The sequence below is a fragment of the Netta rufina genome, assembly GCF_964035555.1.
Source record: "Netta rufina genome assembly, chromosome: 2".
Classification (NCBI taxonomy): Eukaryota; Metazoa; Chordata; class Aves; order Anseriformes; family Anatidae; genus Netta; species Netta rufina.
The window spans coordinates 137,133,895-137,159,207 of record NC_140124.1 but is presented as its reverse complement, the minus strand read 5'-3'; the positions used below and the strand labels follow the sequence as shown (position 1 = coordinate 137,159,207).

The following is a 25,313-nucleotide window of genomic DNA, read 5'->3' as shown; positions in this document are numbered from 1 at the left end:
CAGCAGCACTGTATTTAGTATTAGTAAGATATTATAAGATTGTGTATTACATATGTAATAGTAAGATACAGTAGAATGGCAGAATACAGCTCCTGGCATGGCTTCCTCCAAAAGGAACCTAGTTCATCTGCTTTAACACCACACTTCATGTGAAACAAACACATACAAGGGTGTTAACGGAGATTTGCTTCAGAAATGAGTTCTTGATCAGAATTATAACTTTACTACAAAAAGCATGCTAGTACGAAAGAAGCACTTTTGTTTAAGTATTGGTCTCCTGCAAGACAGCTTGAAGATTTTTATTTTCTGGTTAACAAAATATTTAAAAGAGGCCCAGTGAATAGAAGTTCTTACAGGTGACATTTTCTGATTTTAGAAAGACATAACTAACGTACACTTGTAAAAATAAAGCCTTAGAAAACTGGAGATACCTGATTAGCAGGAAGACAGCTGCTGGAACAACGAACAGGTGGCAAGTTATCTTGTCCTTCAAGCAGCATGTCTGTTCTCAAAACCTGTGGTTTATGATCATCTTCACGCATTTCTGTCACCCAGCTCTGAAAATAAGTAATACATCTGTACATTAAAGCAGTAGAACAGATACACAGTCTACAATGACTCAAACAATTATCATTATAATGCATTGCTCTTAATGGAGAAAAGCCATTATGAGGAAGATTAAAAACAAAGTTTAAAATCAAGCTTAAAACGAAAAAACAAAACAACATAAACTTAAGTTCCTTACTCTGGTTAAAAGGGTTATTTTTTTTGTAAGTCACACTGCCAAATTGAGCACAGATAATGATGAACGCAGTAGGAGCTACATCCACACCTGCCTTTATTGTTGTTTAGAGTCAGGAAAGGGGAACCATTTTAAAGCCAAATATGCAAAATAAAAGCAAAAGTGCTTTTAATCATTCAGAATCACAGAATGGCTCAGGTTGGAAGGGACCTTAAAGATCATCTTGTTACAACTCCCCTGCCATGGGCAGGGATGCCACCCACTAGATCAAGCTGCTCAGGGCTTCATCCAAGCTGGTCTTGAATACCTCCAGGGATGGGGCATCCACAGCTTCTCTAGGCAGCCTGTGCCAGAGCCTCACTGCTCTCTGAGTGAAGAATTCCCTCCTAACCTCTAATCTAAATTTCCTCTCTTTTAGTTTAAAACCATTCATCCTTGTCCTGTCATTATCTGAATGAGAAAAAGTTGTTCTCCATCTTTTTATAAGCCCCCTTTAATTACTGAAAAGCAGCAATAAGATCACCCCGGAGCCTTTTCTTCTTCAGGCTGAACAGCCTTCACATGAAAGGCCTCTGGTCATCTTCACAGCACCCCTCTGGACCCTCTAACCCTCTCTAACAGCCCCACATCCTTCTTTTGCTGGGGGTTGCAGACATGGATGTGGTACTCCAAGTGGGGCCTCACCAGGGCAGAGCAGAGGGGCACAATCTGCTCCTCCTGCTGCCCACTCCTCTGTGGCTGCAGCCCAGGATGCAGTTGGCCTTCTGGGCTGCAAGCATGCACTGCTGGCCCAAGTCTTTCTCTGCAGGGCTGCTCCTATTGAGTTGTTCTCCCAGTCTGTCCTCATCTGGAATTGCCCCAACACAGGTGCAGCACCTTGCACTTAGACTTGTTGAACCTCCGGGCTGTCCCAGATCACCTCTTTGTCCTGCATGTGCCTTGATGTTGCTTCCAGGAGGATCTGTTCCATGATTTTCCCAGGCACAGAGGTGAGGCTTACCAGCCTGTAGTTTCCTGGGTCCCCCTTCTACCCTTTTTAAAAAACAGAGTGATGTTTCCCCTTTTCCAGTCACCAGGGACTTCTCCTGACTGCCAGGCTTTTTCATATATGATGGAGAGAGGCCTGGCAACTCCACCAGCCAGTTCCTTCAGGACCCTGGGATGCATGGCATCAGGCCCCATAGACTTTTTCATCAGGTGGTCTCAAACCTGCTCTTTGCTTACAGTGCATGGTACCCAATCCTCATCTACGGGTTCAGGGAAACGCGGGACATGGGAAGCCCGACTGTCAGTGAAGACTGAGGCAAAGAAGTTGTTGAGTACCTAAGACTTCTCCACATCTGTTGTTACGAGTTCACCTGTGTCATCCATCAGAGGAGACACACTCTCATTGGCCTTTCTTCTTTGCCCAACATACCTATAGAGCCCCTTCTTGTTATTCTTTGCATCCCTTGCCAAGCTCAGTTCCATTTGTGCTTTGTCTTTCCCAATCCCATCCCTGCACATCTGGGCTGCATCCCTATACTTTTCCCAGGCCACGTGTCCCTGCTTTCACTGCCTGTGCATTCCTTTCTTGTCCCTCAGTTTGACCAACAGGTCCTTGCTCAGCCATCCCAGTCGTCCGCCCTCCCTGCCCGCATTTTTACACAAGGGGATGGAGAGTTCTTGTGCTCTAAGGAAAACATCCTTAAAGAGCTGCCAGCTCTGTTCAACACCTTTGTCCCTGAGAACAGTGTTTCAGAGGATCTCATCTTCTTGTCTGGTTGGTTTGTCTAGTACCTGGACCAGGAAGTTATCCTCAGCGCACTCCAGGAATCTCCTGGATTGCTTACAGCCTGCTGGGTAGCTTTTCCCTCAGAAATCCAGGTGATTGAAGTCCCCCATCAGGATGAGAGTGTGCGAGCATGATGCTTATTGTACCTGAAGTAAGAATGCCTCGTCCACAGGCTCCTCTTGATCAGGTGGCCTGTCGTAGACCCCGACCAAAAGGTGACTTTTATTGGTGTGGTCCTTAACTTTCACCCACAAGCTCTCAACCTGTTCATAGCTGTTTCTCAGAAGCATCTCTTCACAACCAAACCTTTCCCTAATACAGAGGGCAACATCCACCTCCCCTCCTTCCCTGTCTATCTCTTCTGAAGAGGTTATTAAGCACTGGCAGAAGCTTCCTTAAAGGACTGGAAATAACTGATTTCAAACAGAAATAGCATATGATTAGAACATGTTATAAACAAAATTGCCTCTAAGTTACCCTAAAGATTCAGAAAGCAACAAAAAGCATCTGCTTATCTTCTCATAGACTCTACTAATAAATAAACAACTATGCTTAATTTCTCATAAAATTAATTTTGCTGCTTTACTTTTTCCTGCACAATTCAATTCGTAGCATGTTTGCTTCTAGGACAGAAAAATAGTTGCTTCATATACACATCTGTTTTTTTTTTTTTTTAATCACAGGTAAGAGATGTTAGTGTTATTCTTCACTATAAGAGAATCTGTTTTTCATATAAAATACCATAATCTAAAATGCTTATGCCCATCTAGATTTCTTCAATATTTTCAGCTGGATAAAGTACTCTTCCATTCTTACAGTATAGAAACAGTATAGAATATTCTCCTGGTTTTAGATATACAGATTGAGAAAAGTGGATTTCATAAATGTAGTTTGCAATTATTTTGTGCTTTTTTGAATGAGAAATAATACATAAAGAAGTTCTCTAGAGTTATAATGGACATTAAAAATTCATTAACGTTAATAAATTAAAAAATAATAAAAAAAAACAGAATTCTTCTATCACTTCCTGATTTAATCAAATAATCATGCTCTACTTAAGCACAAGATGAAGCTGAACAATCACTCCAGATTGATACATCAGAGTGATTACATTAGTGACCACTATAAACTAGAGTAATACTGTACCATCAGTTCACCGTTAATTGTTTCCCATTCTTCAGCTGTAAAATCAGAAGCTGTGGCTGCAGGCCTGTCTTTCCTGAGAGCTCTGCTCCCCGGGTCTAAATGCTCAATACGCTTTTCACAGAACAGTGTCAGGTCGGGATAACATCCCTCTTCACCAGACCTTTGAAATGGAAGATATTAAAGTTACAAAAGAAAAATTTTACAGAAGGGGAATAAAATTAGTAATGAAATTAAGAAAATATGTATACCTTAATACCCTGAGAATCTTTTCCAGGTGTTTAACATCTGTGCATTTTTCAATGAACTTGTAGTCCAGATGACCAATAGGTATTTGATAAGTTTTTGTGGTTCCTTGGTCCAGCAAATATGGTACTGATTCATCACCCATAACTAAATTTTAAAAGAGGAAAAAAAAAATCTATGGACATCTAGTTATCTTTTAAAGTAATGGTAATTTAAGGAATAGCCCAGCTATTACTTTTTTATGCAAGCAGAACTATTGTCACAAAAGTAAAAACCTCCAATTTGAAGACCTTATCATGCAAACAGTTATTGACAGAGGCCTACTGACAAATATATGGTTATATGCAAGATATATTTTGGGAGAAGAATGTGCACAACTTTACTGGTTCTGCATGGCAGAACATATCAGAAAGTCTTACAGAAAAGTTACCATATTTATGCCTACCCCATTACCTGCTTTTCTTTAAACGTGGTATAGTATTACTTATTTTAATTAAGGGTGGTCAGGATAAAGAAGACGATGGTGCAGTGACTTCTCTTTTTTTTTTTTTTTTCCCCCTCCCCAGAATTAAGATGATTCACTGCATCTTAAGGAGTGATAGCCCTTGTCTTCTCTGTAGCCAAAACTAATCTGATTGCCTTTCCTCACTAACTGCATTTTCTGGGTCTCTGATTATATTACCGTACTAATACAGATCTTTTCCAGTATGCCTGTAACAGATGAAGCAAGGTGTTCAAAGCAGACATTTCCTGTCTCTCTGTACCTTTGAACTGCTTTATTGCACTTTTTTTCTACTTCATTTCCAAGCTCTGCTCCACAGAGCACGTTACGTTGCGCGAAAAATGTTATTTTAACAGGTATTATGAGGGTAGCCAGCCAGGCAGCATGTGATGATAACCACGTGCAGATGCAAATCTAATAAAAATAATTTTAACTTAAATTAGTGCATAATTACACATATTAGTTTGTAGTAGCATGAAATGTTTGTAATACAGCATCATTTAAATAATAAGCGGTCGTAATTAGGTACTGCGCATAAAGACAGGATTTTGCCCCTAGAATCTACAGTTTTGGTATAGAAAACAAACCAAACCAAACCAGCCCTCACCCCCGGACTCGCTCACCCAGCTCCCGGGCAGTGCGGTAAGGAGGAGATGGGGCTGAACGGGGGCCCCCCGCTCCTGCAGACGGAGCTTTTTGCCTGAAGGCAGCGCCCGACCCCCGGCATGGCGGCGGGCCGTGGCAACCGTTGCTATATACAAGATGGCGGCCGGCCCCGGCAACCGTTGCTATGTACAAGATGGCGGCGGGCGGCGCGCAGGGCACGGGGAAGGACGAGGCGGGCTCCGAGCCGCCCTCCGCGGCCGCCCCACACGCGAGGGCTCCCGCAGGACCCCGCTGGGTCTCGGCGGAGCCGCCTGAGGGTCCCCGGCACCCACCTGCCCCGTGCCGCGGTGCCTCCAGCACGGCCGCTGCCCGGCCGGGTGTAGCCGCGCAGGCACAGCGGGGCTATGGCGGAGAGGCACAGCGCCACACCTGAGGTGGCAAAGCGGGGAACCAGAGAAATCCCTCTGTGGCTCTTAAAAATACATGCCCCGCGTTACGACGTATTAAATAAAACGTCCCTTGTTATAAGTTAAAAAGCTCTTCGTTTTTATACGTGATTTGACTCTGGAGAGCTTATTCACCTCAGCCACTCAACTCAGCAGTTCGGGGATTTGGCCTTCAATAAAACATCACCGGTTTTCTTCCCATGTACAATTCTATCTAGCCTAAGTGTACAATTTGATCTAGCCCCCCGCCAGTTTCTCCAAAGCTGTGTTATCTACAGCACCATTGCCTTCCCAGCCTTGTCCCAGACCCAGACGCATTTTAAGGTACAGTCCAGTAAGCTAGCCAAGGAAACAAAACAGCTCTAAAATATTTTTTAAAAATCCCATTTCCTAGAACAACCCACTATAGTTCATTTATGAACCAGTATATGACCATATATTCCATGACAAAGGTATCTCACTACACTGATAGGAAGTTAAACGTGTTGTTATGTCATTATTAAAGGCATCATTGGCACTATTATCAAAATAATAATTTACCCTACCATTTAAGTAGGGTAAATTAGTATCAGACACAATCCAGCAGTATTTTAAAATACACTTCAGTGTATTTTATTTTCAAGGTATTTTAGTATTAATACTTTCTGAACAAACATGCAGAATTCTGGCTCATAAATACAAAACAAGCACTTTTTATTACAGACTCACAAAAAGTCATCTGAAAAGCAGAACAGTATTATTTTAGCTTTGGGACCCTTACTCAGGGTATCGTTAAACTACAGTCCTTCTTTTCTTGGGTACAACCAACTCACAAAACAGTTCGGAAATTTCTGTTTACACATGCTTTGTAATTTTTTATCCCGAATTGTTTGCTCTCAAGTTCTTTGATACTTGCTCTTTTGAAATCCAAATTTGTGATTCAGACCTAACTTTGTGTATCTTTCAATTTATTTCCACTGAAATTTATTCAAACCAAGCTTTTATGCAGTTCATAGCAGTCCAAAGAGCATTTAATAAAGTTACGATGCAAGTAAGGTTTAGATGAGAGTCATGAAAACAAGATTAACTCAAAACCAAATACAATACCAATGAATTTAACAGACTTCTACATACTATGACTAAATTTAAGTCACAGTTTTAGAAACCTGTAGTAATACAGACAAAAAATACTAAGTGAAGTTTAATATTTTAATCTTAAAAGAAAAATATGCATTTGTACACTAATAGATTTACAGAACAAAGAAATAATAAACTGCAGCATAATCATCAATATATCTTCAGCTCACATCACCGGGCATCAAAAACCACCACTGGAATGGTGCAGTTAAAGAAAAATGTGTTGTGGTTGGGAAGGAAAAAAAGAGAGAAAGATCAGGGAGAGAAAAGGAGGCAGTAAGGGAAGACTATCCAAATCTAAAGACGCAAGTAACCATACAAAAGCATTTAGAACTCATTTTTAATTAACCCTACAACACGTTCCTTTTTTTAAAAAAAAAAAAAAAAAAAAAAGGCTGCATGATATCAGCCATACCCTGTATGTCACCCACAAGACTTTTGTGGATTATTATAGCTTTTATAGAAAATGGAAAATGAGATGATGTACCAGGAAACAAGGTCCACAGTTACACAGCAAAGATGTCTCTATAGTTTGCTCTATTGTATTGATTTTTTGGCTTTGAAGGATTCTTGCACAATTACTCACATTTTCCATTTTGTTTACATTAGACGCCTTATCCCCACTCACAGCTTCCCCAAGTGCATTCACGTGCCTTTGTAAAAGGATACATCTTTTTGTCCTTTTCTTGTACATTATTCTGTACCCGCATTCTCGGCATCTGATAGGATCTCTTGCCTTTATTTCATTTTCTGTATGGCATTCTGATGTGATGGAGGAAGATAATGAGAGTGAGTAAATAATAACAGCACTGTTAATGCATAGACAACTTTCAGAAGTCTTAATTCTGTATGTATTCTGTACGGTTGACTGTCTGCTAATGAAAACTTCAGCTCAGGCTCCCCCCGACCCCCAGCCTCCCAAATCTATTTTCTTAAGTCTCCAAAACACTTTGACTCTTATGCACTCAATCTCTAATGTTTACATTATAAGGTAAAAGAAAAATTGACTATTACACTTTAGTAAAAGCTGAGTGACCAATTATTTGCAGAAAATCCTCCCCCAAAAATGCACTGAACAGAAGTCTGTCCTGTGGAGATGCAGAAGTATTGTCCACTGGAGATGCAGACTTCCACGCAGCAACAGAAGCTCTAATGAATTACTTCCACATCACTGTCTGTACGTATTATTACTATGCTACCATATACGTGGTAGCATCATTGAGTAAAATTTAAAAGATCATCAGGATTCACAATGCTATTTTCATTTCTTCAGTACTATGATGATGCATTCTTCACTATAAGAATATCAGATCTCCAGTAACACAGAAAATAATTCACTAATGTCTTTTTTACCTCCACAAATGTAAATCATTGGCTGCTGCTTTGGAGGCTGAACATCCTTCTGTGAATCCATGTTCTACATAAACAAAAAACAAAATATACACGTTTTTTTTTAAGATGCATACACAAATATTGAAACATCTCCATCAAAAGTCAGCAGAATATGAAAAACTTCCTCAAAGTAAATATAAATTCCATATGTATTTGACACACACCAACATAGGAAGAACTCACTGAAAGAGACTTCAGAAACTTATCTGGTCCAGCTGCCTTCTCAAAATACTGTGATCAGGTTGCACTGAGCTTCACCAACTGGGTGTTGAAAAAAAACTCCAAAAATGGAATCTATACATCATTTTGTATTAAAGATAATTTTAAACACAAAAGGTAAATAAATATTATTTTCTTTCCTCCCTTCAACCCTGATGGAAACAGAAAAATAAAACAATTCACGTACCATTCATTTAACGACCACACTATCATGAACAAGATAAATCTTGTTGGAGAGCAGAAAAAAGGCAACAACACTAGCTAACCTAATTCTAATTTTCTAATGGATTATAAATCCTGGGAACAGACTGTAGGCAAGATAGTAATAGGCGTTTACATAAATAAAGAGGGGCCATATAGAATAAATTCCACCCTCAAAACCCCAAGATAGGTCTCTATACTTTCAAGCATCTCTTAGTGCTCTATTGTAATGGTTTAAGTTGTTCAGGCTTATTTAGAGGCAAGTATTCCCTCATGTTATCAGACAACAATTATGTCTACTCCACAAACATTTAATGGAGTTTTAAGTAATTCCACATAAATATGTTTGCAAGCATCAAGGTTTTTACAACATAGATAGCAGATGTTTTTTCTCCCACTCAGACTAAGATATATGAATATCTCTTTGTAAGTTTTTGAGGTTGTTGTTTCTGAGCCCACTGACATAGAGGATAGGAACTCCTAGCTATTATGTCATTAAATGACCGTCACAATGCTTCCTCATGAGCATGAGTCCTGGACACTTCCACTTAATTCCCTAGTATATTTCCCTGATCTTCATTTCCTGCCAGTATAAATGCATTTGGGGCTTAAGGATAGAAGCACAGGCTTGACATAAACAGTTCATCTTTTGCTTAAAAGAGTCTGATCAGCAGGTGCCAAACCCCCTCATTAAAAAACAACAACAACAAAAAAAACCAGCACTATGCCATTCCATTCTAGATAACTCAATTTGTTAAACTCTACAGCTTTTAAGTAAGGTTTTGCTCTACTGATATCACAGTGGCACTTTAAAACACACACATTATAGTCTTATTATACCACAAGGTACATATAGGAAGGGATTGGCAGTCATCCCCTGGCACTTGAGAAGAGCAGCATTTTCAAAGCGAGCCAGACTCAGGAGGCCCAACTACCACAGTTACATCTGAAGGCTGAACTGCCACAGTTACAGCTTACTGGAGGCAGTGCTGGCCATGCAGCACAACAACACAGCTACAGGAGACAGCAGCGAACTACAGCTCTGCATTTTCCAGGGAGGCATCACCATTTCGCTAGTGTTCACACCCCCAGCAGCTAAAGCACAAGCTGGCACAGCCAGAAGGCACACAGACAGACCTGCGTGCTCCGAGCATTACGGGGCACACCACAACTCACCACGAGGACGCGGAGCTCCAGTCACAGTCCCCGAGCCCTCCAGGCGTACCTGCGGGAGAAACGAACGCGTTCCTTAATGTCTCTTTGGGGGCAGGCTGCCCTCCTCGCAGCCCCATAAACACCCTCTTGAACGCCACAGGGATTTTAAGGAATCCTCCCCGCTCACCCCAGCCACGAAGGGAACCGCGGCGCTTCTCGGCCTCTCGGCGCCGGCTGATGACGGCGCGGCGCCGCCTCCCCTCAGAGCGGGCGGCCCGGGAGCGCCGCCGGGTGGCCGGAGAGAGCCCGGCGCTTGCTGAGGGAACCTGAGGGGGCTCCTCCGCGCCCGTCCCGAGGCCTCAGTGCTTTGGGACAAAATATTTTTTAGTTGTCTGTCCCCGGCCTCTGTCTGTGCAGACTCAGCCAAAAATCCTGCTGCAGCTCGCGCCGTGCCACCGCAGAGTTTGAAGCCGCTGCGGTGTCTCACCTCACGGCCCTTGTTGTTTTCAGAAGCACTTTAAGGTCCTCAGATAGAGCTAAATTTGGTACCTTGCTGTGTGTACTCCTTCTTTAAACAAAATTTACAATTTATGATGCTATACATTTTAATTGCAGGATCGTATTATGGAAGAGGTTCAAATTTGGGCGATTCCAGCATCCTGAGCCGAAATATTCCAGCATACTGAACCAAAATAGCACAGCCAAAATACGAAACAATACCAGGTACTTTCTTAGTCCATGCTGGTGTAAATGACAAATGTTCAATAGGCATTTTATAGACTGTCTTCTTTACTCAATTTCACAAGAATTTCACCTCTGGAAATCGTTTAACAAATACTTTTTCGTAAATATTCTGATTTAATGACTTCATCATTCAGGAGACTTCTTTGTTTAAGGAAATGTTTCTGAATGATGAATAAAATGCTATTTCTCAATACTGAAAAAAAGTAAAGACTCTTTCCGAATACTGAATAAAAATTGTTTCCTGAGGAACAAAATGGGTTGATACCACACGAGTTTACCAGTTATAACTTACTGATGCTCTCATAGTAGCAAATCACCTTCATATGTTACCCTGTAGTTTACCTAAAATTAACTTGAGGAACAATAAACATCGGCGGTTTTCCTATTTTTTTCCTAATTTTCCTAATTTAAGTTACATGTAATAAAAATACGTTCAAGATCTTAGACAGCTCGTCTGTTTTCCCATGCTGCTGTGTATAAATAAAGCTAAATATAACTTCTGGGTGCTAGAATAAAACACATGCAAGCGAAACGACAGGTGAAAGGCTGATTCGTCCTGATTCGCACTCCCCCAAATTTACTGCCCGTGTCCTCTTCGCCACGGTTTTCCTAAGCGTGAGCTGGTGCGAAGAGCTTTAAGCAGAGGAGAAAATAAAGCCTGAACCATAGCTTCACTTGGTAATGCATATCAAGTAATTAACATCCGAGAAGTAAACAAATAAAAATCAACCGATTTCTCTGGACTTTTTTTTTTTTTTTTAGAGACGGATTTGTCGAGACGATACTGTAAAACTGGTTTGCTAATTATACTGCCATGAAAAAGAAAATTAAAGTTAATTATGTGAAAACAAAGTCTCAAAGAAATCACGCAATTGCTTGATTGTTGCTATCGTTTAACTGTTCCCTCGGAAAAAAAAAAAGGTTTTATCAGGTGCCTCATTTCCTTGCTCCGTTTCTGTCAAAGCCAAGAGCAGCGCTGTCGCGATAGAGCCCCGCTTTGAAGGGCTGATAAACGCCAGTCCGAGGGTGTTCCGAGGGCTGGGAGCATATGGGACATGTCTGCTGTCCCCATAGAGGAAAAAACTCCGGGGGAATAACCCCAGAAGAAGGGTTCGTGGCTGCGGGCTGAGGTGCGCAGAGTGCTCGGGGGATGGCAAGGCGCTCGCAGCCTGCCCGTCAGGGTATCGCGGGCTCTCTCGCATTATTTCGTTGTAAAATTTACGTTCTCAGGCTTTTACTGCCCGCATGTGCCGCATTTTGTTAAATGGTGCTGTTTGGTGTGAGGTTTCTGTATGTCGCATTAAACACTGTAACTATAATTTGTTAAATTCCCTGGATGTTTTTTCACCACAGCAAGCTGCCCCTTTCACAGAAAAAGCATTTTTTTTTTTCCTATAGATAAACGCAACTATTAGAGAAAGAAATTCTCCTGATACATGTGAAATAGATACTACTACACAAAGCCCTTTGGGAAATCAATTCCTCTTCAATCAGTTTCTATTAATTTCTCCCTCTAAAATGGAAGCCTCTGGCATATTTCCCCCTTTCTCTTTTTATCCGTAACGGTTACCTTTTAGCCACATAAAACCGTACTCTTTATATACAAATGTCCCCATTTCCCCCCGCTTTGGATGGGCAGTTTTTAAATTCGCCTTTCTTCGGGCTCCCTTTGGCTGCGAGGCTTCGCCACCGCCTGAACGGGCTCCGAGCGGCGGGGCAGAGCCCGCCCAGCCCACGAACTGGAAGTACAGCTGAATTTCGGCGTTAATTTAGAAAGCTTCTAGTTTGCTGCTTTGGGTGTAGGCATTACTCTTAGTCACGCACAACAGTTTAAAATCTTTTTCATCTGATGTCGTTTCTGGTGGAGGAAATAAAAAGTAAACAGGGGGAAGAAACATAAAAATTAGAGGTAACCTGTGGTAAATCTCGTCTCAACGAGGTGAGGGAGAATGATACCCAGAAGGAGGAGGACACAATAACAATTTATTCGGCCTCTGTGTGGCAAGCAGAGGCTTTCCCTGCTCCTTTTCCTCGCTGCTGCGAGGCCCGTGGCTCCCCCCGCCCGCTGTGGAGCCCCCAGGTGTGTGGGTGTGTGCAGCCGCACCGAGCTCGGGAAACGCAGGCACCCAATTACTCATTTTTAAATGTACAGTTTCAGTAAAAACACGGCAAAACCTAGGCGTCATCACTGGCATCTCCCACCCGACTGACAGGTGATTTAACCGAGGCAAACACTCCGTGATTATCTCGTTCCCGAGCCGCCGGGTACAAACGCGCTAATTAATGTGAATTAATTGGCACCCTTACAAGTCAAGCTTAAAGGTGCGGGTGCAGAAAGCGTTTTGCATCTGTGAAAGGCTGGCCGTGACTGACCAGCGCCTGTGAAGGGCTCTCTTCAGCCCTCATCCCCAACTCCTCTCCTGAGGAGAAGCAGAAGGGCTCTGGCAGCGGCGGGAACGCCTCGACCCCAGCATCTCCTGAGGAGAGGCAGAAAGGGGGAGCTGAGGGAGAGAGCCACACCATCGGGGCGATCTTATGGTGGGCTGATTGCATTGAGGTGTAAACGTGAGGGGGAAGGCGAGCCTCACGCCGCGGAGCGGGCTCTCCTCAGGCCCCCGCTCCGAGGCGGTTGGTAAAGGCGGGCGGTTCAAACCTAAGCGAGGGAAAGCAGCGGCGGTGGCTGCACGCGAGGAGCCGCTTGGCTTCCCTCCACCCACAGCGGCTCCTCGCCAAGGGCAACGGGCTCGGGAGCCGGGCGGCGAGCCGCTGAGGCAGCAGGATCCCCGCCTTCTCCAGCCAGCAAGCCCGGGGCGAGGTTGGGCGTCGCCTTCGCCTTCCCCTCAGGGAGCCCCGCCGGCCTCTGCCCGGCGGTTTGCCCCGTGAGGGGGTGAAGCTGTTGCTTTGCTCGTGTCCGGCGTTGCAGGTGACCGAGAGGCCCCCGAGCGCTAAGTAGCCGTCAGTTTTCTTCCTCGCTGGGTAATTAGGCGTTACAGTGAAAGCATCTATGTAAACTCTCTCAGCTGTCACCAAGCTAGCTACTGGGTAACGTTGCTCTTGTAACTCTCTCTTCTACCCACGCCCTTCCCCGCTTTAGGTTGTCGGTAGGGGTAAATTGTGCTCCGAATACGGTACCTTTGCTTTGGAAGAGCTCAAATTGCTTCGCAAATTAGGGTAAGTTACCCCCATCTCACACACAGGACTGAGCTATGCTATTGTATTGACGGCTTCTCTGGGTTTAGATCTGGGAGCTCGAAGAGCAGCTTTCAGATAAAAACCACTTTTCTTGCAGATATCATCTTTATTTAAAAAGCTCAGAAAGCAGTTTTGTACCACCAAAACGTTCTATTTTTATCTGGTTTTGTTAACGTGACGATCAGTGACAAATAAGGACAGAAAGCATCTTGTTAGAAACGAAAGTGTTCAGCCTCTATTACTAAGGAATGTAAATTAGCATCTAGAACTGGGGTAATTCCCTCTTGGAACTCACGTCTATGTTATGGGTATTACTTACATCGTCTTCTAGTAACAAACGTTTTTTTCCCCCTTAGGATGCTTTGTAAAGCCTAGGCTTGTCAGATATAATTCCAGATCTAAATATCCAAATCCTGTCTGTAATTTAAATTGGGTTTCTGAGCATGAAGTAATTTATTCTGTAAACTGCTGTGAAGTTTGCTGATGACTTCTGGATTTGAGGACTACAGAATTAATAATAGATACCAGAGAAATGGATGGAGAACAAGAAACTACACTTAGCAGATACGCATTTTATTCCTTTCTCTGTAACAGACTTGAAATGTGACTAGTATTTTTTTTTTTCCTGACGTGTCTGTTTCCTGATGCCTAAAATAAGGGTAAGAATACTTTCATAAAATTATTTCAAGATCCTCAAATGAAAAGGGCTTGATACTACGTATCAAAACAAGTAGCTCATATGTCTCTCCCAATAAGAAGAGAAAGTGCTTATAAAGGACTAAACAAGCCTCTGAAAGTTTTACTAGGTACCTCTTATGAATGTAAATAGCATCTCACTGTGTTATGAGGTATGATCAGCAGCTCTGAAAGGCTTTCCCTTTCACTTCTTTTTTTTTTTTTTTAAATGAGACATTGTGTTTAATTAAATCTTAACTTTCAAGAGTAACATGCTTGGAAAAGAGTATTTATGCAAAACTAAGGTGTATACTGGGATCTGTCGTAAAGAATTACATACTGAGGGTCTGTATTGCGGTGTCTTCCCTAAAAATTTTCAGAGGTCTCACGCCTTCGATATAGGAAGCTCACAAGCGTCTCCTGCTGGACGTTGGCATACTGACAGTGTATTTTTGGCTGCTGCTTAAGGTTGCAGCGCGGCTTTTCCTTTAACTGTGCCATTCTGACCTCTCCTACAACTGTAGAAACTTCCCCCCCGGTGATTTTATGCTATTTAAAACACAAGCGAGTTTAAATAAATACTTTAAAGTTGTAATATTTAAAATATACTCTACTCTCAACTGTTCATAAGATTAAATAATTTCTCCCCTGGAATGTCTGAGAACAAAACTGCAAGTGTGCGTTTCCCTTCTATTATTTCTTCATCTTGCTGCCTGAACATTAAGTTTGCAAACCTGCAGGCCCATACATTTTTGTTAAATGCATGTATAGTTAGACTGTCTAAAGAAAATATTAATGTTTTTAAAGGTAAGTGTGGTGTGTTTCTTTTTGGTGGCATTGAAAACTTGAGCATCTGTCTCTAAACAACGTTCAAAACTTGAATCTGTCCATCAGTATTTTTGGTAGGAAAATCTCTTGGTCACATTTGTTAACTAACTGTGGTTCACCAAAATTCCTCATGGAAAGTGAGGCCTCTACTCTTTTTGTATTTTACAAAAAGATCATGCCATGTTTTTAGTACTGGTATCTTATAGCTCTTCCTTGTGAATAATCAGATGAAGAGCAGCGGTGAACTAAAAAGACTTTTTATATCTCCTCTACTTTTTTTTTTTTTTTTAATATTGCCTTTCAGTTTGTTTTACAGCATTTTCAGCCTATTACCTATGATGTTGAAAAGCTATGCAGGTGAAATGCTAGACACTATGTGGAGTTGGTCCTGCACTATCACTAAAGTTATCCCTAATCCATGTAATAGCTAGCCTAAAGCAATGCCCCTCATGTGTCCTATTTGCATTGCCTCTTAATTCACCAAACTAAAAGAGTGAATGAGGAAAAAGGCAGGGAAAACACTTACAGAAGTAAGCTACTATAATAATGTGAAAATAAGGTACTTGTAGAGGTAAATGGGAGAGGGAAAGAAAGCAGGCCAGGCTTCTGTCTTTGTTTTGTAATTATACTTACATATGTTTCTTTCCTTGAGGAGTTCTTCTCAATTACACACTTTATTTTTTTTTTTTTTAATCTGTTTGATTTCATACTGACCTCAGCATGGTTCCACAGACCTTTAAGGCAAATTCTAATCTGTTGAATATCCTGTTCCTCTGAATTTGTCTACGTTGCGATTTGCTTGCTGTAGACAGCAAAAAAAAAAAAAAACAAACAAAAAACAAAACAACAACAAAAAAAAAAAAAACAAAAACAAACAAACAAAAAAAAACAAACAACTTTGTATATCACAAAGATCTTACAGCGTGCCTTCATCATAGGTCAAAAAAATATTAATTAAATGACCTGAGATCATCTCCTCCCCAGCAGTTCAGGTTCCCATTGCTTGTATCTGGTAGCCTAGGGCCTGTCTAGGTCAGTACTGTTGGGTTATTAATGATGTCTTAATGTTTGGTGTTTAAGCCACCGATAAATGTTCCAATTTTTGTCTGGTCTGAGCGTGCCTTACTAAAAGCTGCTAATTCAGACTTTGAGGGTCCTTGGATGTTGATGTGAACTACTATGGTTTCTGAGAGAACAACCCTCATGCTGGTATTATTCACATCTTTTTGGTTACTTTTTGTGTGCATAAAGCAGTAACCTATTGCCATTTGGGGTAGGGTGGAGAAACGGCATGTTTGAATGGCAAAAATCATTGTCTGTTTACTTATGGGTGTATCAGCTCTTTGTAGTTTTTTGGGGAAAACTTAAAGCTTTTGTGTTTACTAAGTTTAATGTAGAAAATTTATGTGCATGGTGAGAGGATGTTTCCATCAGTTTCTTTGAAGTTTAAATCTTCTGAACACTTAGTTTATCCACAGAACAGTGCACAAGCAGATACCTTATTTACAAAGTAATATTTGCATGTTAAAACAGATGAGAATGCAGTGGTTGATATGTAACTGGAGGAAAAACTTTATTCCATCCAGGGACTGTAGGATCTAAATAATAGGGAGACCTGTGGACTTGTCATTTCATGATAGGTCCTCTCTTTTCTTTAGACAAAAGGCAAGATTTCGTTAATTAATCTGTTATCAGACTTTCCACTATTTCTTGAGGACTAAACTGTTAGTGATTGCATGGATCAATAGCACCACAATGATTTTTTTTTAAAGTAATTATTTAAAACAAAACAAAAAAAACAACCACCAAAAAAACCAGTACCCTGACCCTACTGGTATGAGGGGGAGTTCTGTCTCTGACTTCAGTGTAAATGGGACTCTCGTTGCTGTGTTGCTTATTTGAAGGTTTTTCATTGTGTGAACGTTATCAGATTAATCAGCTAACTGAAAAGAAATTTTAATTTCCCTTGCTTATGATATAGCATACATTTTATTAGCTCATTCTAACAACCTATTTGGTTGCACTTTACCATTGTGATCATGTTTAAGCATTGTTTCTATTAAGCCTAATGAAAATTATTTTAAAGTCTCTATCTTGGTAGATTTATTGAAGGCTTTTTCACTGTTCCAGGTGTCTTTTGGTGACTACTTCTACTGTTTGTTTCAGAAATAACACTGGTATCTTTATTCACAGAGCCAAAGTCCCAATCAGAAGATGTCAGACAGTCACTCAATAACGTTCAATATTCTGAAAAGAAATAGGCTAACATCTCCCAGCAGCAATTTTAGATACTCTGATTTTAAAGACACCCGTTCCCCTTCAGTGTTTATGGACAATGATCCTGAAGCAGAACATACAGAAACACCGAGTGCAACAAGTTTATCTTCTCTACAAGAGCATTCTGACCATATTCGCACAAACACCCTCTGGTCCGTATCATCATCTATTGAAAAAGAAATGAATTCTATCTCCTTATCAGAAAGAAGAGAAGCAAATAGAAGTACAGATATTTTTGAAACTCCTAAAGCGAGTAGAAAAGGCTTCTTGCTACGCAGGAGACTGCTTTTATCCAAGGCTGCTCCAGCTGGCACACCTGCAGGATCCTGTGAAAGACAAGCTAGCCCTTCAGGAAGCGGTAGGAAAAAACTATTCTCTTGTGTTTCGAGCTCTGAAGAAAAACCTTCACAAATTGCTTCAGGTTCTTCAAAAGAAAACAGTTGCAAACACCTGACAAGTAGCACTTCAAAAATAGAGGACTCTAGTCCTAATGTCCCCAAACGGAGACTGTCATTTTCTCAACAAAGGAGTTCTACGCTAGATGAGACCAAAAGTAAGGACCCCTTATCACTAGAAACAGAATGTTTATCACCAATTCAGTGTAAGGATGCTTGTGTTAGTAACGCTAGTGAATTTGGTGAGAGTGTTAATGAGGGGTTGCTTCAGACCCCTACTTACAGCGCATTACCTGAGGCCAATGAGAATAAGTTACTGACTAATGTTGATAGGCTTGTAGAGAACTTTAACTTTGAGCTGTGTAATAGAAACACTCCCCCTGTTAAACTGACCAGTTACCCAAGTCTTTCAACACCTGAGGACAGCGGATATAATTCACTTCAACTAGACAAATCAGGAGACTTATCGTCTGATTATGAGGGTTCTTTCCAAGAGTCATGTCAAAAACATAAAGAAGATTCCAAAATTCAAGGCAGTAAAAGAAAAGCAAGAAAGCTTGAGCGAGTTAGAAGGTTATCCACTCTTCGGGAACAGGGCTCGCAGTCAGAGACAGAAGATCATTATGGCAGTCCTTCTAATTCAGAATATATGCTAACAGAAGAAAGAAATGTCAGTGAAGACCACGGAGTAGTTCTAAAAGAACAGACAAGTGAAGACTTAATTGTAAATTATACAGATCTCTCCAGAACTCCAGCTCTGCAAGTAGTCCATGAAATTTGCTTGCAAAGAAAAAGATCAGACCAAAATCAAGTATCAAAGAATATTAATGGAACAGAAATACTTGCATTAGAACACATTCTTTCTGGACTTATTGGCAAGAAAATGGGCCTTGAAAAATTAGATATTTTAACTGAATTAAAATACAGAAACTTAAAACATGTTCTTGCTATAGTTTTAGGTGCTTTGACAGTGGAAAGTCTCTGCAGGTAGGTACTACTGCTGTTCCCACTCCCCACGCCCAAAACATTGAAAATGCATTTCTGATAATAAATTAGAATAATTTTTGGAATAATTGGGATCGTCAATAGAATTTTCCTCAAATTAAGGAAATCAGAAGGGGTTTGTCACTGGGGCAATCAAGCAGTTCTTTCTATGTTGTTCTAAAAATACATTTGAGGGAGGAGTTGGGGAAAAAGGAGGGGATTAACAAACTTAAAACTATTATAGTACTTGTAAATTTTAACACATTACCATTTTTATTTATTTTTTTATTTTATTTTATTTTTTTTTAGAATCTGGGAAGTCAGTTCTTTTCATTAGAGGTTTCCTAATAATGAATGGAACTCAGAACACGTTTTCTAGATTTCTCTTGCAAATTTGATTTCCTCAGTCACTTTTAAGCACAAAGACAAAAATGCTCAAAGAATATTGCCTCATGGGTAAAGTTCTGGATTCATTTGAAATCAACAGAAATTGTCACTTACTTCAAAGGAACCAAAAGTGCCATGTGTTACTAGTTACAAAGGGAATGTGTAGAAGTATAATGGCACAGATTTTTAGAGGACTTAATACATAAAAATGTGACTTTAGGAATAAAAATGAAGTGTCCTATGTGTAGAGAAGAAACATCTGATTTTGTAAGCCAAAGATATGTTGTGTTATTTATGTTGCAGTCATTCACTAGATTTGTCTATGTATTTATGAACAATGGTGTGGAATACATTAAGTTTGTTTCGTGACAGTACAGTGAACTCTGCTAATATATAGCAATAGTCTGTAAAATGACCAAAATAGTATGTGAAATCATGCAAAAAAAAAAAAAATCTGAAAAAGGTAATTCTACTGTTATGGCTTCTGTGCTACCCTGTGAAAGTGGATAATTTTTTAAATTCATTTGTTCCAGCATTTGGAAAGTAAGCAAAAACTGGCGTGAAATCATTGTACAAGATAAAAGTGCAGATAAGAGGAGAAAGTTGTACATAAAGCAGCTGAAGGAAGAAGCTGGGGTAAGGCTTGTCTCAAAGGTAATATTTTTCATGCATGAACAAATGCAGGTCAGAGGAAAGAGTAAAGATCTTGCAAAACTATAGAAAGGTAGCTGATAGCAACAGTTCTAACTAGGGTATGTAAAAGATTCTGACATGAGATTGTCATTGCTTTTATTTCTTCTTTTTCATCTGGCCCCAGTTTGAGTAGCAGTCTTTCAATCATGTGATTTCCCCTTTCCCCAAATCCTGAGGATCTCTTCCTAAACTGATTCTGGCTTTGGATCTTAAACTCTGTTTATACCTTTGTGTCATGCTGTTGCTCATTTCCCATTTCACTGTAGTCCATTAGAACCCACTCTGGGCTACTTCCCAAATGTTTTCAGTACTGCTTGTTGCTGAGTTTCTTTGTGGTGTACTTCTGAGCATATACATCATATAGATCTATATCATAGATGATCTAGATCATCATAGAGCATATAGAAGAGCATATAGATCACTTGTTTTTAAGGAGTTTCTTGAAAAAGTAGCATAGTATTAATAGGAGTATTTTTTTAAGAAATCCTCCACGTGTACACGCAACACTTCAGGGTAACCTTGCTTTAACTGTGACAAAACTGTTTGATCACTTAATGCTTGATATTGAGAGGTATCCTAATTCAGAAATATAAGGATCAGTAGCGAGTAACCAAGTGCTAAAGACTGTCTTTTTTTACCTGCTCATGGGGCTTTGTTTTTAATGGTTCCTATCTTGTCCCCTTACTAAATACAAACTTCTAATGGGAAATACAGGCACTATACATCACTTTAATTTTTAATGTGTTGTTGCAGGGGAAAACTTAAAATATGAAGTAAAACACAGTTGCAAATTCTAAATTAAAAAAAACCCTGATATGCCTCCTTTTCTTTTTTTTTTTTTTTTTTTTCTTATTATCAATCATAACAGGAATATTTATTGAAAGCTGAAGATGCTGCCACAAGACTTAATGTTCTCAACAGATCTGCTCTAAGGCCTGTTCAGGCTCAAGCCAGAACTCCTGTACAAACACCACCTTCTCGCATTGAAGTTACTCCCAGGAGATGTAATTCTGTTCCCCAATTAACTAGTAGACAGGAAGAATACATAAAAGTAGGTCTCTAACACACTCTTAATTTTGGGGCTTTGGAAAACTCTAAATTACAAGAACTAAGTATCTCTTGTCTCCCTCCTCTTGCTGTAGGCTGCTAAAACACTGTTCACCGATGAAGCTCTGAAACCTTGTCCAAGATGTCAATATCCTGCGAAGTATCAATTGGTAAAGAAACGGGGGCTATGTAGCAGAGAGGCCTGTGCATTTGAGTTCTGTATTTTATGTCTGCATTCTTTCCATGGGTCAAAAGAATGTAATAGTTTATCTGCAAAACGGAAGAACAAAGAAGATGCTCCTCCAGGAAGTGCCCAAAGCAAAAGAAATTTAAAAAGACTTTAAATTTGTAAGGCATGCAAGTCCTTACACTTGATTCTTTTTACCTTCTCCTGAATTCCCAGTCTTGTTCATATTATTAAGTATGCACATTTTGAAAGTCTAATTTGTTGTGTTTTTGCTGATTTATCAAGATAATTTCTCATGTATGCATCTTAATTGTTCAGTATATTTTATGGTTATGAAAAAAGTGAGTATTTTAAAACATTTTATGTATTCTTTTACCTGTCATGTAGTAGTTAGGCACTTACTAACATCTTAAGTATTCAATAAAGTATCTTAAATGTAGTCTTCAATATCTAGCTTACAGCATCTCATAGGTGTTTAAAAATGTGATTCTTGTCTTAATGACAAATTAAAGAAAAAACATTTTTTTTAAATTTGGGGATTTATTTATTGTTCACTTCAATTTACAGTAAATCTTTAAAAAATCTGTTAAAGTTGGACCTTAAGTACACATGCAAGAGATACTTCTATCTTTTATAAATGGTGATACCTCACAAGCAAATTATTCGTTGTCTGTGTTTTATATCTGAATAATTAGAATAATGATTCTGTTGTTTTTAACCTCTACAGTGCAAGTCAATAGAAGAGGAATCTAAATCAAGGTGATGCTCTGTTTGGTTATACTGGTTTTCATGGCATTTTTCTCTCTCTTGAAAACTTCAAGTGACATAATATGTATCTAAATAAGCTGTTGTGTTACTCTTTTGATGTGAACTTGTGCTGTATACTTAGACTTAAATTTAGCTCCCAGATACTGGGTCATTTTCATACTTTTTCCTTGAGTTAAAGGACAGAAATATTCCTTTCTCCATCTGTAGACTTAAAGGAAATTTACTGATCTAGCACTTGAACAAAATATACTGACCATCTGCAGAAAAATAACTCAATCTGTCTCCCAGATTAAGTGAATCTCATGTTTGCCCTAGTAATTTTAAACAACTTGAAATACAGGCAACACAGTACTTACTGCATGAAGATATAATGTCAATTTACATCTCAAATTGTCATTTTTCTACTTGCCATTTCAAGGAGGTTTTTTTGTCACAAACATCTTGTAGAGTGTTTATAGTCAGGTTTTCCCTGCCCCCCAGCCTCCCTTTTTTTGTCTTGTGTTTTGATTGTGACTTTGTAATTTTACTCTGTGTATTTGTAGGTAAGCCTTAGCTCTAGGCTGTATTAAAAAAGCATCTTGATAAAATTGACTTTCATCTAAGTTATAATCTGTATGTTCGCTTGTCTTCATATTTATTTATTCACATATCTGTTACTTTTATAGTCTAAAAAACATGAATTGGAACTTCAGGTGCTTTTTCCCCTTCCGCACCATCTGTGGATATTTAAGAGAAATGAACTGAGATAATTCAGTTCAAGATGTTCTAGCAACCTAATTTCCTATTTCTCATTTCTAACTGTTGCAATTTGGTTAGTCCTTGTAGCATATTTGATTTTGGGGATAGTGCTAGTAGTTCCAGACAGCAGTTCCACACAGCATTTGGAAGGAGGAGGTAAAATACGGTAAGTAAAATGTCATAGTTTTAGTACTAACCTTATTAACCAAGCATAACAACATTAAAGAAGGGATCAACTCGAGCATCTGGCAGAAAATCATGTTTAGTCTGTTAATTATCAACAATTTAATTCCATGCTCATTTGCATTCTGTTAAGCCTTTACGTTATTCTTGTCTAGGGTTAGATTGGTGGCTCTTGAACTGGAAGACTGAAAGAGGAGACTACATAAAGTCTCTTCTGAGGGGGATAACTCAGGGGAAGGATTCTGGGGCAAGCCAGGAAACTTAGGGTTACCTGTACACATAGTTTTGATTTAGGAAGAATTTAAAATAATTACAAAGAAGGTGATGGCAAATGGGGAAAATAGCTAAGTTATTTGATTTAATATTTGTATTTTTTGCTTTGAACTTTGTGTTCAAGGTCTAGTTGAAAGTTAATTTGAAAGCTAATTGTATTGGTTCTTTTTTAATTTTTAGGTACAAAGTAAACACTTTTAAAATAGATAGTAGTTTCATTGAAAGTTTACATTCACAGGATGAAGCGGAACTTCCTGTGTAGAAAGTTGTATCATGCAAGATTCTGATTACATGTAATTTGTAACTTTGCAATAACTTCATTTGGCTTAGCGTTTGTTGATAGTTGTCATCAAACTATCAAATAAAATAGGTAGTAGCTGCACTGCAGAATAAGTACAGCATATCAAACCATGCCAGAGTGCTATACCCATTGCTGCATTTTTCCTTTGCTAAATATCAATTTATCCTGTCTCTAACATTAAAAAAAAAAAAAAAAAAAAAAAAGCCTTAAATGCATCCTTGAAATTAGTGGGAGATTTATCACAGATACTGAGATGATTTAGCTCACTGTTCTGATATGCAGTATTTTAGCCTAATTTGGAAATACAGGAAGAGAGCAAGTCTCGTGTTAATTACTTTAGCAATATTTCTCAAAGTATTTGAGAAATGTATTTAGTATTATTTACTATTTATATTTTATATCAATATTTTTATTAATTTATTAGTATTTAGTATTTAGGTGCACCTAAAATAGGTGCACCTGTTTCAAGCAACCACCTTTGGATGGAAAGCCATACGTGAGCTTAAGAACCAGTTCCATTAAGTTAAAACATACTTAACAAAAGTTCTGCTAAGAGATGAATTTATACAAAAAGTTTGGTTTTACTAAATCTGAATAATTCACTAAGAACAGGGCTGGCAAATTGGTTCTGTATGGCTGTTATTCCAACTTTATAAAATAAAATGGTCCATGAGTGTGAGGGTGTCCAGGGATTCATGCCCAACATCTTTTTTTCCTACTTGACTAAATTAATATTTGAAGACCTGGACCTGATACTTGTTCAGTACTGCTGCAGCTTTAATGACTAAAGTTTGTCACATACTAGCACCACTTTCTAGTATAGAGAAAAAGGATGCAAAATTCCTCCTTGAGTAGAAGCAGTAGGATGAGTATGGTCGAGAATTTCCTAAAGTATTCTGCCTATGATTATTCTCCAGTTGCAGAATTTTTGTTTTAGTAATAAGATTGTGGGAAAGGGAGGAATGAATTGTCTTTCACTCTGAAAGACATGGATAATAAGGTTAAAATTAATGCCTAATAAAATATAGATATAGTATTGGTTCATGTATTTGCTGCTGAAATTTTTCATTGACATTTCCCTTTGGACAGGCATGTTCTCCAGTGGGAGGAGCAATACTGCCTACAAAAAGATGTCCAAGGAATGCGCTTAGATTTCTGAAGGTGATGGCTTGAGCCAAAACTGTGGGTTTGAATTCTAAACAAGATTTCTTAGAAATAGCCTTGGTCTGCTGACAGACCTTGCCTTAACAGTCATACATCATAAATATTTTTTTTTTTTTTTTTTTTTTAAGTAGCAGCTATAAACTTCAAGCGGTCTCTGAGAGGGAAATTGAAATGACTTTAAGTCTCTGATCATTCTTTCTTAGGTGACAAGGAACTTGGGGAAAATTGTTATAAATTTTTCTAATTGTTTATAGCACAGAGAACGTTACTATGTTTTACCACTAACTCTAGCTAAAAATGGTAAGAAAAGTTGTTTACTAAATTAAGGAGCTCACCAACATCTGTCAGATTTTCCTTTTCTATATATTAGTTATTCATCTGTACCCTTTGGTAATTTAGACTACTTAGGTTAATTTTAATACAAGAACTAATTCCTTTTCCTTGTTTTCATAGGCACATGAAGAAAAGCAGGAATAACAGATTAGAAAGGGACTCCTGGTTCCTGGAGTCTAGTGCTGAGCTCGTGTCAACTCACGAGGCTCTGTCTTAAAATTGGGTAGAATCCCATCTAATTACCTTTATATTGGAGGTCTATTCCAGATTGCTCTACTAGTCACTTAGCCAGTTGCCTTTTTTCAACATTGCCATTAAAACAGCTGTTTGATGCATCTTACTCACCTCTTTTCCCCAATGTTGTGACTATGTAATACAAATATCTTCTCACTCTTTGTATCATTGACAAAAAACAAACAAACAAAAAAACAAACAAAACACTGAACTTAATATAATCTTATAGATACATCTTCTGTTCCTTGGATTGTTTCAATGACTCTTCATTGTTTCCATTTGAATCTATTCTTTAAGTGTGTACAGCCAGTATTCCAGGTAAAAGCTCATCACAACCTTGAATATTATCAGTGCTTTCCTTGATCTAT

The 25,313-nt window shown here is 39.2% G+C and overlaps 3 protein-coding genes across 3 annotated transcripts in view; 1 reads left to right on the top strand and 2 right to left on the bottom strand.

Moving 5' to 3' along the window:
* Nucleotides 1–4,050, bottom strand: part of SPAG1 (sperm associated antigen 1) — a gene marked incomplete at its 5' end in the record, with an annotated part of 38,773 nt that extends 34,723 nt beyond the window's left edge. Inside the window, 3 exons of the mRNA XM_084281691.1 lie at nucleotides 432–557; nucleotides 3,663–3,822; nucleotides 3,911–4,050. Of these exons, the coding sequence (XP_084137817.1) occupies nucleotides 432–557; nucleotides 3,663–3,822; nucleotides 3,911–4,050 (426 nt within the window). The remainder of the gene's footprint in view (nucleotides 1–431; nucleotides 558–3,662; nucleotides 3,823–3,910) is intronic.
* A 2,078-nt stretch (nucleotides 4,051–6,128) lies between these two features.
* On the bottom strand, nucleotides 6,129–9,795 carry POLR2K (RNA polymerase II, I and III subunit K). The gene is made up of 5 exons (XM_084282986.1): nucleotides 9,730–9,795; nucleotides 9,564–9,612; nucleotides 7,929–7,992; nucleotides 7,245–7,337; nucleotides 6,129–6,769 (listed from the first exon to the last, which is right to left on the bottom strand). Exons 3-5 carry the CDS (start codon nucleotides 7,987–7,989, stop codon nucleotides 6,747–6,749), a joined length of 177 nt encoding a protein of 58 aa, XP_084139112.1. The 5' UTR covers nucleotides 7,990–7,992; nucleotides 9,564–9,612; nucleotides 9,730–9,795; the 3' UTR covers nucleotides 6,129–6,746.
* Nucleotides 9,796–17,195: 7,400 nt separating this feature from the next.
* FBXO43 (F-box protein 43) lies at nucleotides 17,196–21,108 on the top strand (the record flags this gene model as incomplete). Its single annotated transcript, XM_084281921.1, has 4 exons — nucleotides 17,196–18,640; nucleotides 19,558–19,660; nucleotides 20,586–20,768; nucleotides 20,860–21,108. The coding sequence occupies 4 exons, from the start codon at nucleotides 17,196–17,198 to the stop codon at nucleotides 21,106–21,108; spliced, it is 1,980 nt and encodes a 659-aa protein (XP_084138047.1).
* Nucleotides 21,109–25,313: the final 4,205 nt, after the last annotated feature.

What these genes read in the sequence shown, in the direction of transcription:
- POLR2K (XM_084282986.1), bottom strand. Translation starts at nt 7,989, where the DNA reads ATGGATTCACAGAAGGATGTTCAGCCTCCAAAGCAGCAGCCAATGATT. An exon ending in AATGATTTACATTTGTGGAG is followed by an intron (nt 7,338 to 7,928) that starts GTAAAAAAGACA and finishes CCATCACATCAG; the next exon opens with AATGCCATACAGAAAATGAA. An exon ending in CAAGAAAAGGACAAAAAGAT is followed by an intron (nt 6,770 to 7,244) that starts GTATCCTTTTAC and finishes GCACCATTCCAG; the next exon opens with TGGTGGTTTTTGATGCCCGG.